At 34.0% G+C, this 15,655-nt stretch overlaps 1 protein-coding gene across 4 annotated transcripts in view; it reads right to left on the bottom strand.

The window, feature by feature from the left end:
- RYR2 (ryanodine receptor 2) overlaps nt 1-15,655 on the bottom strand; it is a 678,741-nt gene that overhangs the window by 110,664 nt on the left and 552,422 nt on the right. For all 4 annotated transcript variants that reach the window (XM_046653495.1, XM_046653496.1, XM_046653497.1 and 1 more), the window contains 8 exons: nt 15,441-15,501; nt 13,949-14,187; nt 12,499-12,580; nt 8,372-8,502; nt 4,911-5,231; nt 3,065-3,305; nt 2,601-2,688; nt 259-351 (listed from right to left, as the gene is read on the bottom strand). In XM_046653495.1, coding sequence (XP_046509451.1) covers nt 259-351; nt 2,601-2,688; nt 3,065-3,305; nt 4,911-5,231; nt 8,372-8,502; nt 12,499-12,580; nt 13,949-14,187; nt 15,441-15,501 — 1,256 coding nt within the window. The remainder of the gene's footprint in view (nt 1-258; nt 352-2,600; nt 2,689-3,064; nt 3,306-4,910; nt 5,232-8,371; nt 8,503-12,498; nt 12,581-13,948; nt 14,188-15,440; nt 15,502-15,655) is intronic.

The raw sequence follows: 15,655 nt of genomic DNA, 5'->3' as shown, positions 1-15,655 counted from the left end.
TATGCTGTGCCTTCTGTTTCTGGGAAACGGTTAGTAAAAACTTCTTCCTTCACCATTTGTGTCTGTGTGTCTTACCATACCTGATTAAAACAAATTCTGGTACCCTTAAAACTCTGTGTGTGTGTGCTTAATCAGTAAACAACATTACCAAATCTATCAAATTCCAGTTATAAACTTTCAAAAAATCTAAAACCAAATCAACCAATGAAAGTTACATTCAGAAATTTTCTAGAACAGTGAAATAGATTATTGGAATACCTTTGACATCTTTGACTTGGTGTCAGTAATAAGGAAAGACATATTGTTGATTTCATTCTGTACCACGAAGTTCTGTTCTTCTCTTTTGAAATTCTGAGAAATTGCAAAGGAAATCTCAGTTAAAATCACATAGATAAGAAGTCCATGAAATTGGAGGTTACACAGGACCCAAAAGTTTCTACAAAGATAAGAAGTAATTTGATATATACGACTTATCAAGAAAAGGAACAAATATTTCTTGAATATCCAGTGACAGCTCTTGACTAAGGGCAACAATTCTGGGAACTAGATAAAAATACGTATGTTTCAAAAATGGGAAAACTAAGGTTCAGAAAATTTAAGTAACAAAGTCACACACCTACCAAGGGGTAGGATGAATACTCAAACTCCAATTTAGCTGGTGAAAAGCATATACTACTTCTTGGGATAAACACAGACTTTCCAAGGGCATGCGCAAATATGATGTACATTTCCACTTTGTCAGACATTTTATGATATTTTTTCCAAATACCATAACATTATTTTATTCACTTTTATTTAGGAACATAAAAACACTGGCAAAGTCAAGCGTTTGAGTGGTGGTAGTAGAGAAAGCAAACACAAAATGAAAGCAGAAACAATTACAGAGTTTTAAAAGAGAACTTCTGATTGCATGCCTTCCTTTTTTAGATGAGCAAACCCTAAATAAAACAATTTCTAGTAAGTGTGTAAATATGTAATAATCGATGACTAATAAAAGATTTTGTGTGGACAGCAAAAAGACTAAGCCTCCACTTTCATTCAGCTCACGTTAACATTCTAATTTTACTATTAATAATAATATGGTTGCTCATATAGTTTCATCTTTAAATATTTGAGGAAGAATATATATGACACATATTAACAGATTTGTGTTTTAAATGCACCCATGAGCTTCAAAAGCACATATCCAGACTTTTTCTTATTCTTTAAACTAGCATCAGACATTCATCTAAAAACCTACTGATTCTGGTAGATACTTTTGTTCCAAAATTTCGTCTTGTATATAAATTTAAAGAAGCTTCTTTGGTAATTTAGTGATTGATGAACTGAAGACTCCCAGTTCTTCCGGGAAAAATATGCAGTTTTTAGTTTTCTTAAGTGATTCACTCCTGGGCTTTGGATTTCAAAATTTCCTTCACAGTACCCTGAATGATCTAACGCCCCCCCTTATAACATGAGTTACACAGGACAAGAAATCATTTGGTTTTATCTAGAGGAACATAAAGAATCTAAAAGAATTTCCTATGACATCACAGAAAACGAATGTCAATGTGAAGACACAAATTCACATGTCAAAAAACATTATTTCATAGATTATTTCTGTGTGATTCTAACTTTTTAATGTATGTTTTTATATACATTTGGTATTATGTTTGACAGACTCCTCAGAGGTAGGCAACAAATAATATTTATTATCTTAAACATTAAATAGGAAAATTTTCTTTTTAAAAAATAGTACATTACAAAGTAATAGGATATGTATAACACTCTGATGAAATAAACAGGAAAGATTCCTCAAATAATGAAACTGAGGTTGAGGTTTTTATTTTTACTTTCTCAGTCTCCGATTTACAAAGCACCAGAGAATTATAATTGATCCAAAAATTCTAAGCTTTCGAAATAATTTGGGGCAATTATAAGTGCTCACTTACCCATGTTATGCTAGTTAATTGGAAATAATTATAGAATACTATAAAATTCTTATGATTAAAATCTTTTCCAGATTTGAAAATAGATAGTTCTGCTTGTAACATACAAAATAATGAAAATTCACTAAAGATGTACTTTATAAATTCTATCAACAGGACTCCTCAGAGGAGCTTTATTTTATTCTAACATGTGACCGAAACTAAATTCCTATGGAAACAAATGTGTGAGGTGATAGAACAAATCTAAAGTATACAAGTAAAACAGGTGTGTCCTATGATTGAAAAACACGTCTATCTCAGCACTTCTCAAACTGAGGCATGAGTACTCCCGGGGGTTAGATAGCAAAACACTAAGAGAAGGATAAAAATGCCATGTCTCTATATTATTTTAGCCTAAGATTTAGGGGCAGACATAAGAAATGTTTATGCAGTGCAATTAAAAACTCCTGTAATTTTTTGAAGATAAATTACAAAACTCTACAGAAGATTTATATTGCCTCCAACTCTCCAGGGGAACCTGTTCTCTCTCCTCACCAGTTAAGTGACACTTAGGAGACAAGCTAGAGAAACACCATGACAGGTATTCACTAAGGGGATTGGAAAATTGGTTAAAATTATGAAAGCCCTTAACATAAACCAAACAGCAAACACTGCCAAGATTTTCTTCCTTACGTGGGATTTTGACCAGTAGATAAACACTTCGGCCACCATGCGAAAAAGATCCTCTGCTTCTGGGTTAGGTTCTTTTAGCCACTTCGCCCTGGATCACATAATGAATAATACAGTTTCTCAGTAACTCACAGTTAATTCAAAAAAATTACCCTCCCAAATTTAAATTTGAAACCAAGTAAACTAAGGAGGAGCATACTGCCCAACGAGTTCATAAAGGGCTTCAAGGAACAGTTGAAACAATTAAAACATCGTAATTGTCAAAACTGCTAACTTTTACATGCAAAAGGTGGACTGCTCCAGAATGCGATTTCTGACTATAATTCTAAGATGCTCAGTGAAAATTAACTTATCTATAAACTTTTGGTTATGTCATAAGCAGAACAAGCTCATCACCAAGTAGGGGACACATGAACCCAGTAAGGTTATGATGGAATTAGAGAATTAATCACTTTTGAACATTATACCTGTTATAGTCCACAAATCTAATCAAGAGTGGGTAGAAGGCATAGAGATCTCTGGCCAGAGTGGTGAACTCATCTAGAATGAGTAGTTCAGCCTCGGACATATCCCCCCGGGCCTCCGCTTTCAGATGGTCTTCCTCAGACACCACCATTGCTGCCTTTTTCTTGAGTTTCTCCATTAATGGCAAGAAATGAGTTTTCAAGAGCTGAGGTTTCACTTTATTTATAATAGGCTGGGAAAATACTGTTTGAAGACAGACATTAATATTCTGCTCTGCGAAAACATTCATTAAAATGAGGATAGATTGTAATTACAACTGTAGCACAATTCAAGCGTCCCTCTCCGCCAGCACAGGCCTGCCTTTAGGATTCAGCCCACGCCTCAGTCATCCCTCTAGTCCAAAACCTAATCGCATAGTTGCAGTTCAAAAATGATTACATATTGAATTGAATTTGATGTGCTTCCTTGTTTTGAAAAAAGGATTGATGGCCAGTTTAGAATAGAAAAAAAAAAAAGACATTCATTAAGTTTGGAAATCAATTATTTTACACAAAGAAAAAAGTCCCCAAATGGAAAAGGTCCCCCGGCCCTTTCCTTAGAAGAGATGTGAATCGCTGAATAATATACAGCCATCTCTTTGACTGTCCCCATCCTTGTCCCAGTGAAGAGTTAGATTACATACAACACTGCTTCTTTTATTTAATAATAGCTGTAGTTGTTAGCAATAGTTCCAAATTTGATTAGGCCATTCTTAAAAGGAAATTTTTCCCGAAAAGTAACATATATACATTGGAGAAATGTATAAAAGAAAAATGTTAAAATCAATCATAATCATCCTTCCAAATTAGTAAGACTTTGCTGTATTTCCTTAGGGTTTTTATCAGTAAGTAATTTCATATACTTATATACATATTTCTGAATTAAACTTTTTTAAAACTCTCCTTTCATTCTCCACAATACTATGAGCATTTTCTAAGTCAAAAAACATTGTTGAAACCTTAATGTTTAAAAATGGCACAGTATTCTGGCATATGGTGTACACAACCTATTTATCCATACTCCAGTGGTTGGGCGTTTAAATTGCTTTAGGTTACTTAATGTAAATACTGCAATGATTGATAAACTTAAATGTAAATATCTGACTGCATCTTCTGATTATCCTCCCCCCACTCCTATCAAGACAGATTGCTAAAAGTGGGTTGTTTCAAAATCCAGTTTTATTTATGTTCATCAGTTTTTACCACTGTGTTTACTAATTAGTCTTATAGAGATTGTCAAATCACGAAAACGGTTTACTTACTTAAAAGTAGTAACTATACGAAAAGTTACCTGGTGTCTGATTATAGCTGCATTTTTTAAAGAACAACACGACAGAAATAATTAATAATATTTTTTGAGCACAGAAGAAAATATTAATAAAGACTAAGACAGGAAATCTTTTTGTCTTATATATCGCATATCTTTTTGTTTTAAGTAATTTTATTGGGATTATAATGGTTTATAACATTGTGTAATTTCGGGTTTACATTATTGTTTATCAATTCCTGAATACACTTCATTGTGCTCACCCCTAGTAGTCTAATTTTTATCCATCACCATACATCTGTGCCCTTTTGTCTCTTTCACCCATCCCCTCACCCCCTTCCCCTCTGGTAACCACTAATCTGTTCGCTTTATCCACGTGTTTGTTATCTTCCACATATGAGTGAAATCATGCAGTATTTGTCTTTCTGTCTCTGGCTTATTTCAGTTAACATCACACCCTCCAGCTCCATCCATTTTGTTGCAAAGGGGACAATTCTTGGAAATAAAACAAATTTAAGTGGTACATTCTTTTCCAATTCTTACCTGCTAATCTCTTCATCCAGGCTCCCTCATCAATTCCCAAGTTATTATATATGATTTTCAATATATTCCCCAGAAGTGTGTTCATGTGTTCTGAGTTCAGAGCCGTACAGCACATTTCAGTCCTTTCCGGATTGTTCTCAGGTCCGTGCTCCCACCAACGAGACATGTAGCTACAAAGCATAGGCAGTATGACTTCCATTACATGTGGCATTTGTGTGTAGCGAATACCAGACTCAGCTAATTCCACGATTTCTTCCATGAGTTTCTCCAAAGATGGTATATTTGGACAAACATCTTCCACATTAGTTGGCAAATTGAGAGCTAGAGAAGCACACATAGAAAGGAATTGTGTTCAATGAAAAAACTGACATGACAGCCAGATTGCCACTGTTTATAACAGACACAAGCAACCATTTCTCATTGGGCTTCAAAACACAGCAACACCTGGCATGCCTTCGCCTCACTCCTTCTCCCTTTTCCCATGGCAGCTATTTCGAACTTTGTCTCTTTTTCCCAAGTTCCTACCCTACTACCACTCCCTGGATCTTTCCTTCTACCCGACCTTTCCTTTCTTTCTTTCCTTCTATCTACAACTGACCTTTCCTTCTACTTCAGAGCAAGTAAGAACATTGAATGTCACTGCCTACCATCCTTCTTCTGGTTCCACATTAAGGTCTGCTCCCCACTTTCAGAGGAAGGAGTTTTGAGGTTCCTAGTCGTGGTTGCACCTGTGTTGCTGTTGCCCAGCCTAGCCCACAGCAGGGGCCTTGATCAGGCATGTATTCAGTACCCCTCCCTCTCAAATACCTCCTCCCCCTACCCCGCAGCCTATACACACGCTCAGATCTTTCCTAGATTGTTAGCTTTCCAGGCATTTTTCTGTCCACAGAAATGAAAACCTCAGCTTTCCACCACTTACCGAATTTACTTGTTTACAATCCTTATCTTACTGACTGTTACAGTGGAATTTCACATCATTGACGAAATTCCCTTTTCCTAAAATTCCCCTCTTTCTTAACTTCAATGCATTCAGTCTTTCCCGGCTCTCTTCTGAATTCTGTCAGTCTCCTTTACTGACCCTTTTCTCCTTCTGAACTTTTAAATGTTGGTTTTCTTTAGGGATCTACCTAACTCTCTTCTCTTTTTTGGCTTATATATTCACGTAGGCAATTTTTGCCATTCCTATGGGTTTCTGCTATAGGCTAATAACTCTCAAAGCCATATTTCTTAAAATTTTTTGTGTCTAATATGGAATGTCTCAAAAGCAACTAAAACACAATGGGTCTAAAGTTAAATCTGACCTTTCCTCTGCAACCTACCTCTTGAGCATGTACTACCTTGGTGGGGACAACGTTCTCCAGTCAGTCACCCAGGCTAGAAACCTGGGGAAATTCCAGGCTGCGATGCTCCCTCATCTGCCACACAATGATTCTACCTCTAGGATCTCTCATAACCACTTTACTATATGCGCCATCCAAGGGGCCCTGCTCAATCATATCGCTTCTGAATTCCCACAATCATTTTCTATTTAGTGTCTCACACCCAGTCATCTTCCTTATTTCTGTCATGATGGATTTCTAAAATGCAAATGTACTCATGTCTCTCCCCTTTTTAAAGCCAATAAAAGGATCCTCTTTGCCACTGGTACAGTCCCTACTCCTTACCTGACCTAGAAAGCCTACCTTGCTTCTTCTGGTTTTCCATTTGTGTCTCGTCTTTTACTCTCTTCTCTCCTGACTTCTATCTCCACCTCAAAGTGCTTCAAGTTTCCCCTAGTATACCAGACTTTCAGTGTTCCTAATTTCAAGATTCATCTTGTACCAAACTCTGTGAAGTCTTTCCGGGTGTTCTCAGCTAAAACTGCTCTTTTGTGTCTCCAGTGTTCTTTATTCTCAATTGTGTCACATATATTTATCAGTCTCTCTGCCTCCACTGCAACTGAAAACTCCCTGAGGAAAAGAATCAAATCTCATCCCCTTTATATCCTATGTGCTCCATCTACTGCAGTGTACACCACAAATAATTATTTGCTGAATAACTGACTGGAAAATGAACGAAACAGAACCATTCAATTCAATCCTTTTACTTTGTGATGCAAATGACGTATCATAGGAGCATAAGTAGGTAAATTACTGCTCTGTGTATTTCCTCATCAGTGATGAAATAACAAATCTGCTTCATTTTTGATTCACAGCAAAAACGTTAACTGATCAAAAATCCTTAATGAGACAACTTAATAAGACATGTTTACACGATAATTACTTCAAACTCAACCATGTTTTATTATTTACAAATATACTGTGGCACTTACGTAGAAAAATATTGCTAAGTCACATTCAACATATTTTTCTTTAACTCTGTTATATAAAATTAAAATAATAAAATAAACAAATTAAATGATGATTATTTAACTTTTTAAAAGATTCTTTCCTTGATAAAATTCATTATAAAATCAATGTAACCAGCAGCTCCCATAAAAACATGAGTTATACAGAGAAATGATCCTGTTAACAGAAAAGCATGCATTTGTGAATTATTTGGGCAAATAATTCTTGCCGAAGTTTGCAGAACTGTTTAGGGCTATTGGAAAACAACTAAAGTACAATATACGTTATCAGATGTAGAGGAAATCAAACAGAAAAAAAACAATAAGAGAGCGCCCTTGTGTGACATTCAGGCTTTCAGAACTCTGCTTTGATTGCTTTAAATGGCTGAATTGAGGAATAACTAGTTTCTGCTTTATTAACTATTTGTTAGTCAAGTCAATTAAAATCCTAGTAAATAATTTTAATAGGTTCTAAAGTCCAATCAGTGAAATCATCAGCAATGGTCTAAAAGTTTTTCAACTGGGACAGCGAAAAAAATGGATCTATTGATCCAGAAAATAATCAGATTTTCCCACAAGGAAAGGTACATATAGACATAAAAATCTTAAAATATGCATGCTAGGATCAGGTACAAATTAAAGTTTTTGATTAACTCTCTCTTAGAACTATGTTTTTAAGTTTTTTAAATAATAAAAATTGGATCTAACTATTAGAAAAAAGTCACAGTGAATAAAATTGTCCCAATAAGGTAGACATATGAGGTGAACAAAGAAAAATGACAAGTATAAATCCACAGACATAATGAACAAGAATGCCATAGACTTGCCGACTCTAAGAGGGAACTGAATCAGAAATCAGACTGACCTGTTTTTTCCATATCCTCTGATCTATCTTACTCTTAAGAGTGTTAATTTGTCTGTGGCTCATTATCTTAGATGAAATTAATTTTCTTTCAGAAACACTACGAGAATAGCATACAGCATTCCAAAAAAATCCCAGTATAACACTTAGAAACAAATAGCATTGGAGATAGCAAACTGAAATGGCCCATTAACAAATCACAGTAGGAAAATACAATAAATGTCATTAAGCTTTAGCTTCATATCTCAAATACCGCACGTGTTTCCGCGTTACCTGCTCTCTCTCGTGAAGACTTAGTGTTGTAGATAGAGTAAATATTATGTTTGTCGAGATGAGTTTCCAAAAATGCTACAGGAAAGGCACCAGCAAAGGCGGCCAGACATTCTCCTAACGCAGAACGTTGCCTGTAAGTGGAAAATGCCTATATTTTTTAAGTCTTCCAAGCAAGTAACTGAAGAAGTTATACTAAAATTGGCAAGTTTAACCTAAAAGAGGGACAGTCATAGTGCTACTAATAAAATTAACCCCCAAATCCAATTTCCATATTGCAAAATATCATATGCTTTCAATAGCCTCCGCCCTTTAAAAGAAGCTAAATTGTCAGCTAAAAGAAGCTAACAATAGTACAGACCAAAATAACAAGAAAAATCTTGTCAACTCTCCCACAAGTTTAGAAATTTCTTTTGCTTTTCTTTTAATTCTTTTTTTCTTTTTCTTTTCTTTTAACATAATGATCTATTGAGGAAAAATTGTTGCTGTGTGACTAAATGGTTTAATAAAAATTAAAAAATAAAGTACTACTAGTAATACACAATTTTCTCAAAATTTACCATATGTAAGTAATTTCAGGGTAGCTATGAAATACTAAGACATACTACATGCTAAAAAGTACTGATAACACTTAAAATTGATTTATCATTTTCAAGAGAAGGAAGGTGTTTAAGGAATCAGATTGTGATCAACTGATTCAGGCGGGTTACGACCCAGGGCTCCCCCTGCCATGGATACAAATTCTTTCCCTTAGTAATCTATAGACAAGGCTTTACTGGAACATTAAGTGTTTATTAACTACTACAGAATAATATGAGAGTTATTTCAGCAAGTTATAAATTCCTTAAATGATTTTATATTCAAATTTTATTTAAAAGTCAATAAAATGGATCTAATTAAGAAAAGATTACATAATTCTCTTAGGCCGTTTTACATTTCTCACTGGAAAAATATAATACTTAAAATTAACAATTTCTGAGTATCTATTTTACTTAAAAATGACTACATATCCAGTCAGCGAGGAGAAAATATCCCTTTGTAGAATGACATTGAATAAGATGAAGTACAATTCAAACATTTAATAATAGTTCATTACTGAAAACAATGTGGGACACCAAGGAATTACAGAGTACAGACTTTGATTCAGACAGACTCGAATCCCAAACTTAGACCCAACACTTGTGGCACTGTAGGAAAATTATTCACTCTTTCCAAGTTTTTCTTTCCTTACCTAAAAATGGGAATGAAGAACTGCAAAATTTCTAGCACATAGTATAAGTTCAACCAATGTTTTAAAATAATAAGAAATAATTTATTTAAGAATTTAATAGCCTAAAATGCTTTGTGTATGACCTCAAAGTAGGTAATTTATTCCCTTATATCTGATTGGACTACTTCTTTTATTTCATTAGTAATTTACTTTAAAATTTGGATGCAATTAGTAAGTGTCAGACCAACTCTGATCATTTGTGTGTTGGTATTCTGGAAATAGCAATTTTTGTTTTACTTGACTTGTATTAAAATATCTACATTTTTTAGTACAGTGTCACTTTTCCATCTTTTTTCCAAAATACCTCTGACTCATTTTCAAATTTTTACTTTTATATTTCCCTCAACTCACTTTATAATTGCAAAGTTAATTGCAAAAAAAAAATGTATATATTTAGAATCTAACAAAAGGATCCCAAATTTTAGCAAGAAAAATATCTAGGTGAGAAGAGCAACAACAACAACAGCCACTGCTGAGGTGTGAGAGTGTGGACTACCAGATATTCAAATATACTACAAAACGCCACCAATTCAGGCTAGAGGGCACTGACCTAATCCCGAAAAAGTCAAATAGAACAGAATAGAAATTCTAGAAATATAACCTAGGAAATATATTACTTTAGTATAGTATATTACAGAGGTTTTATTTTAAATCAGTAGGTGAAAGAAATATTTAATAAATCATTAATTTACAGGTGGTTGAAAATTGAAAACCTCGAGTTTGAATTCTACATAACACCATAGAGAAACATGAAATTCAGACGTATTTCTAGTAAATCCCCTTCTTACCCTAGAGATGACCATTTCAGACATTCTCTACTTTCCTCAAGCTTCTCAGGCTTTTTTCAACCAGCATCTGGCTGAGTACTCAAGTCATGCTTCACTGAGAAAACGGAAGCTATTAGACAAACCTATTTACATTGATGCATCTTCCACCTGTTTTCTGTTGAATGGAGGAGAGTTCTGAGCTTCAAAGATCACGTTCTAGCAGACACAGTCCTGATGACCCTGTGTGGCTCTCTACATTGTGTTCTGATTCACACATAGTAACTCGCCACTGTTTTCTTCCTCACTTTGCTTGTTTGGCTTCCTCCACTTGATATGAGCTCTATGGGAGCTGAGATCTACTTTGTTCCCTTTTGTATCCCAGAACCTGGCATGTAATGAATATCTACTAAATGAACAAAAGGATTAAAAACTAAGTCTAAACAAGTGAAAGCATGAAAAAGCTAGGAGAATAAATATTTGAATTTCTAGCTGTTAAGAGTGTAGTATAAACTTTTTTAAATCAAGAAACCAAGGGGAAGAAACATATATGAAATAATTGGTAGGTCTGATTATACAAAAATTCAAAATTCTTTGGTCATAAAACACTATAAGTAGTGTTTTGTATATAAGCACTATAAAGGTATAAAAATGTTAAAAGTCATAAAAATGGGAGAAATAACAGGCAAGAGGTTAACAGTTTTAATAAATATAATGGTTATTACAAATCAATAGGACAACATATTAATAGAAAAATGTACAAAAGATGAAAAAAAGGCAATTTATAAAATAAAGAAATACAAATGGCAAAGTAAACACCAAAAAATAGACAATAACTGGTAATAAGGGAAATGCATTTGAAAACAAAAATGAGTTTCCATTTTTAACTATTACATGCAAAAAAGAATAACAATCAGAGATGAGAAAAATGTGAGAAAATGAGGATTCCCTTGTAAAACCTGAGAGTGAAAATTACATCAATTTTCTGAAAAGATAGTGAAATGTATACCATAATTCTTTAACATATGCATACTCTTTAACTTAGATTTCCAAATTCTGAGAATATAGCTAAGGGAAATAAAAATAAATATACACAGAAAACTATAAACATAGATTTAGCATTAAGTTAGCGAAAAAGAGAAAACAGCCTACGTGACAAAAATAAGGTAACCTTTCAATAAACTGTAATATTTTGCAGGTAAAACTTTAAAAATATTCAGAGTGAATTCAATTATCCTTTTCCATTGATCTACTTTCCTATCTCTATTGAAATGTCACCCTATTTTAATTACTATTGCTTTATAAATTTTAGTATTTGGTAGGCCAAATGAGAACCCTTTCATTATTCTTTTTTTCTCTCTCAAAACATTATTGGCCTGTTTCATAGGTTTATTTTTTTCAAATGAACCTTTGAATTATTTTGTCAAGTTCAATAAAAAGTAAATATCTATTTGAAATTGTTTTGTAATTAATTATAGATCAACTCGGGGAGAATTTACATCTATTCAATATTTTTCCATCAGAATATTCTTTCATTTATTTATTTCATTTATCAGTCTTCTATCAGAATGTCTTTTTATTTAGTCAAGCCTTTTTAAAACTTCCCACTTTTTCTTTTCTCTTACATGGAAATTTTTTACTGAAGTAGCCAGTGATCTCTTATTTTAAGTTCAATGGGGACACTTTATCTTACTTGACCCATCTACATTGTCTGACCCTGCTACTTTCTCTCTTTTGAACTTGAGAACATGTTTTAAAAACTGCTGATACTTGCGCTTGCTTTGTATTTCTGATATATAATGAGAAATTGTACTAGCGGATTCCTTCATAAAGACTCACGAACTAAGTTTCAAGTTTTTATTAAATACGATCTTTACCATTATTGCTTTACCTTTCGTTTCATAATTTGATTATCTTTTGTTGTATCAATTCCAATTCAGTTTAAAGAGTGTCTAATTATTCCCAAGGAATTCAGTATATCAATCTGGTTGTTTAGTTTATAACTAAGAAAAAGTTATCAGGTGGGGACTCTTGAAACAAATTGTCATAACACTTGAAAAAGCTATTAACACAAAGTTAAACTTTTAAAACCTTACCTTTCCACATAAATACTCTTGCTGGTTCCCAAAGCATACAAGCTAGTCAGAATTCTATAACATGACACCTGCACATCTTCCACTAAGGAAAAAGAGAATCTCACTTGAAAAAAAACACTTGTTATTTATTCATTGCCTTGAGAAAGTCTATGCTAAAAACAAAATTCCACATTAAAGGCACACTAATATTTTAACATTTGAAAAAAGCAATATAAGAACAAACAGATATATAAAATGAAATATAAAAATTTTTCTCAAACAAAATTCTTCTAAGGAGTTGAAAGTGTTCTAAGGAATCACGCTGTAATTATTTAGAACATTATCAAGAACCAGTTTTTAATGATTTTTCTCTAGGTACAAGAATAAAAGATTTCTTCAAGAATAAAATTAAGAACACGACTATCTTGGAGGAAAGGTAGATTTTGACTCCTTTTCCAAAGGTATATAAAGACTGTATCTTTTATTTTAACTCTTAAATGAATGAGAATGAGCATATTGGAGGATGTAGTGTGTTAGTTATTTCTGAAATGACCTGACATTCAAGGCATAAGTAAGTCACTCTGATAGTTTTTCAAGCTAGAAAATTAAATAAAGCCTTATAGATGATCTATTATCCAATAAGTCATGTTTAAGAGGCAAGAAAATCTAAGAACCTGGACTTCTAATTCCAACTCTGCTACTATTTCCTGGGGGATACACCATGACGTGAATGGAGAAATCATCCTTGTTCTCCAGACCTGTTTCCACGTCCACACTGTGCTGCAAGCAACGCTCCCACTGGCTCAACCAGTGCTTGTAGCATCCACTGAGCAACGCAGTGGCTTTTACACAGAGCTGCACTTCACCTGTTGACAGCCCGAGTGGGTGGGTCTGCAGTCAAGACCCACCTGACTGCTTGACAAGGACTCACATCTCTCATGTTCATATCAGCAGGAGAGCAGGAAATTAGGACAAGTTGTGTGTTCTTTCTTCCCACATAACCGTGGGCATTCTGTGGATATTTTTAATAACTACAGAATTTCAGGTTCAAACAGCTAATTAAATCCTCCATGAAAACAGACTGAAACCTATAAATGGAAGATACTTGAGCCATTCTAGTAGACCAATTATTTAGACACACACTTCGTCTCAGTGGTCTCCATATTTGTTGGTAACAAGCCTTGTGGAAACGATGTGCATTGACTCAGAAATAATCTGAAAACATTTGATGTTGCATGTCTTATGGTCAAACTGCATTAGAAAATTTCCATGGAAAGAGACAACCTAGAAAAATGTAAAATTTGGAACTTGTACTTCAACAATGTGCAAGTGATTGTCCATGTCACCCTATGATGTTCTTCAAAAAAGGCATTTTAATGTATAAGCAGCATGTGAGTAACCCAGATGTGGCTTTTACAATTTCTGATTGTACTGTTTAGGTAATGGAACTCTAAGTAATAGATTTACATACATATTAGATCTTCTCCGAACTGATGCTGGCCAATATGCTCAAATAATGATGACAGCATTGGTAACAGTGCCACCGTGGTATAATTGATAATCTGAGTAACACCTTTGGGTTGGTTTCGGGTGTGGGTAAACTGGCCCTGCTTAAGATTCTCCATCGTCTTCTCCAGATCTTCTGCAGCATTGTCCAGAAAAGCTCTGAGGGCACTTTTAACACTCTCCAGGCCAGTCTTCATCACAGTTCTAGGAAGTAAATAAGGGAGAACTCATACCTTGTGAGAGGAGCAAGTGAAATACAAATAAAATATGCTTCTACTTTATGTTCATTTGTCCATTACAACATTCACTCAGCCCTCTAAATTTTTTAAATCCACTCTCAAAAACATTTTTTCAATATACCAGAGTTTAGAGCAATATTGCTTTGCAAATGCATAACCTTTCCTAAACGCCTTCATAGTCAACCTAACTAGAACCTCAGGGCAAAAGGCAGTGCTAATCTTTGTGTTTTCCACTAGTGTCCTCAAATTTTGAGAATATTTATTTTATGACTAACAAATCACCGCTTCTGAGCCAGTTTAGTTAATCCCAAATCCAACACAACTAGAATGTTTCCTGAGGCAATGGGGTAAAAGAAACATTTAATGACAGCTAAACCAAGTCACTGAATGATACAGATATTTTGTGCGTAGGGTTAACCATCAAGTCTTTTCTAAATAAGCCTCTGAAGGCTCAACTTTGTACAGAAGAGACTATCTAATGCCACTGTTTCTGCTAGGAAATGGAAGTGGATGATGGCATCTCCTTTCTTCATTTACTACACAAAACATCTCCATTAACATTTTAAACAAAAAATGGATAATCGAAGAGTATCATAGAATATTTTTGGTGGGAGACATTTAAGAATTTTTATTTAGACTTATCCTGGAGAACAAATAAATCAAATAAATGTATGGCTTAAAGGCTGAATCAATCGTGCTAAATAAACTGATTTTATTTAGTCAACATGTTGGATTTCTGGTCATGTTGATAGTAGGGCAGAGCAGAAAGTGCACAGGCTTGGGAACTGGTCTACTTCCACACTTACTATGCAATCTTAAGCTTTACTTTAGTCATCTGTAAAATGAGAATAAAATCCTCATGTCTCCTATAAAGCTAAACATTATTATAAATGTGGAGCACAAGTACCATGCCTAGAAGCTAATAAGACCTCTAGAGTTGTAGCTTACCATTTTTGTTTCCCAGGATACATTCTCAATTCAGTTCTCAATTATACACCTAACTGCTACAGAAAGTACTTGAAATTTAAATAACAATCTATGTAGGATCATAAAAATAATACAATGCTATTGTGTTAGTAATTTACAAGAGTTTCTTTTCATCTACATTGAAGTCTTTATTACAATTCCAAAGAATAAAATCAAAACACTAGGTCCATCTTAATACTTTTATATATCATTACTATACTCATCGATTTCAATAAAGATGTATCCATTTACCTTGCATCCAAAGTCTGACCCAAAATATGAAGACAGTTGACAATTGATGTCGCATCATTTCCTAAAGAGGAAACAAAATGCTGTATAAACTGCCCTGAGAATTTCTCAGTGTTGTTCTTTTCTAGCAATGTTTGTGTTCCAAAAATTAGTCAATGGCACAACTCAATAATAAGTCAATTAAAAAGATGTTTTGATAATCAAGTTCAAAATCATGC

The sequence above is a fragment of the Equus quagga genome, chromosome 2, assembly GCF_021613505.1.
Source record: "Equus quagga isolate Etosha38 chromosome 2, UCLA_HA_Equagga_1.0, whole genome shotgun sequence".
NCBI lineage: Eukaryota > Metazoa > Chordata > Mammalia > Perissodactyla > Equidae > Equus > Equus quagga.
The sequence above is the reverse complement of the archived record's forward strand: the minus strand, read 5'-3'. Positions and strand labels throughout refer to the sequence as shown.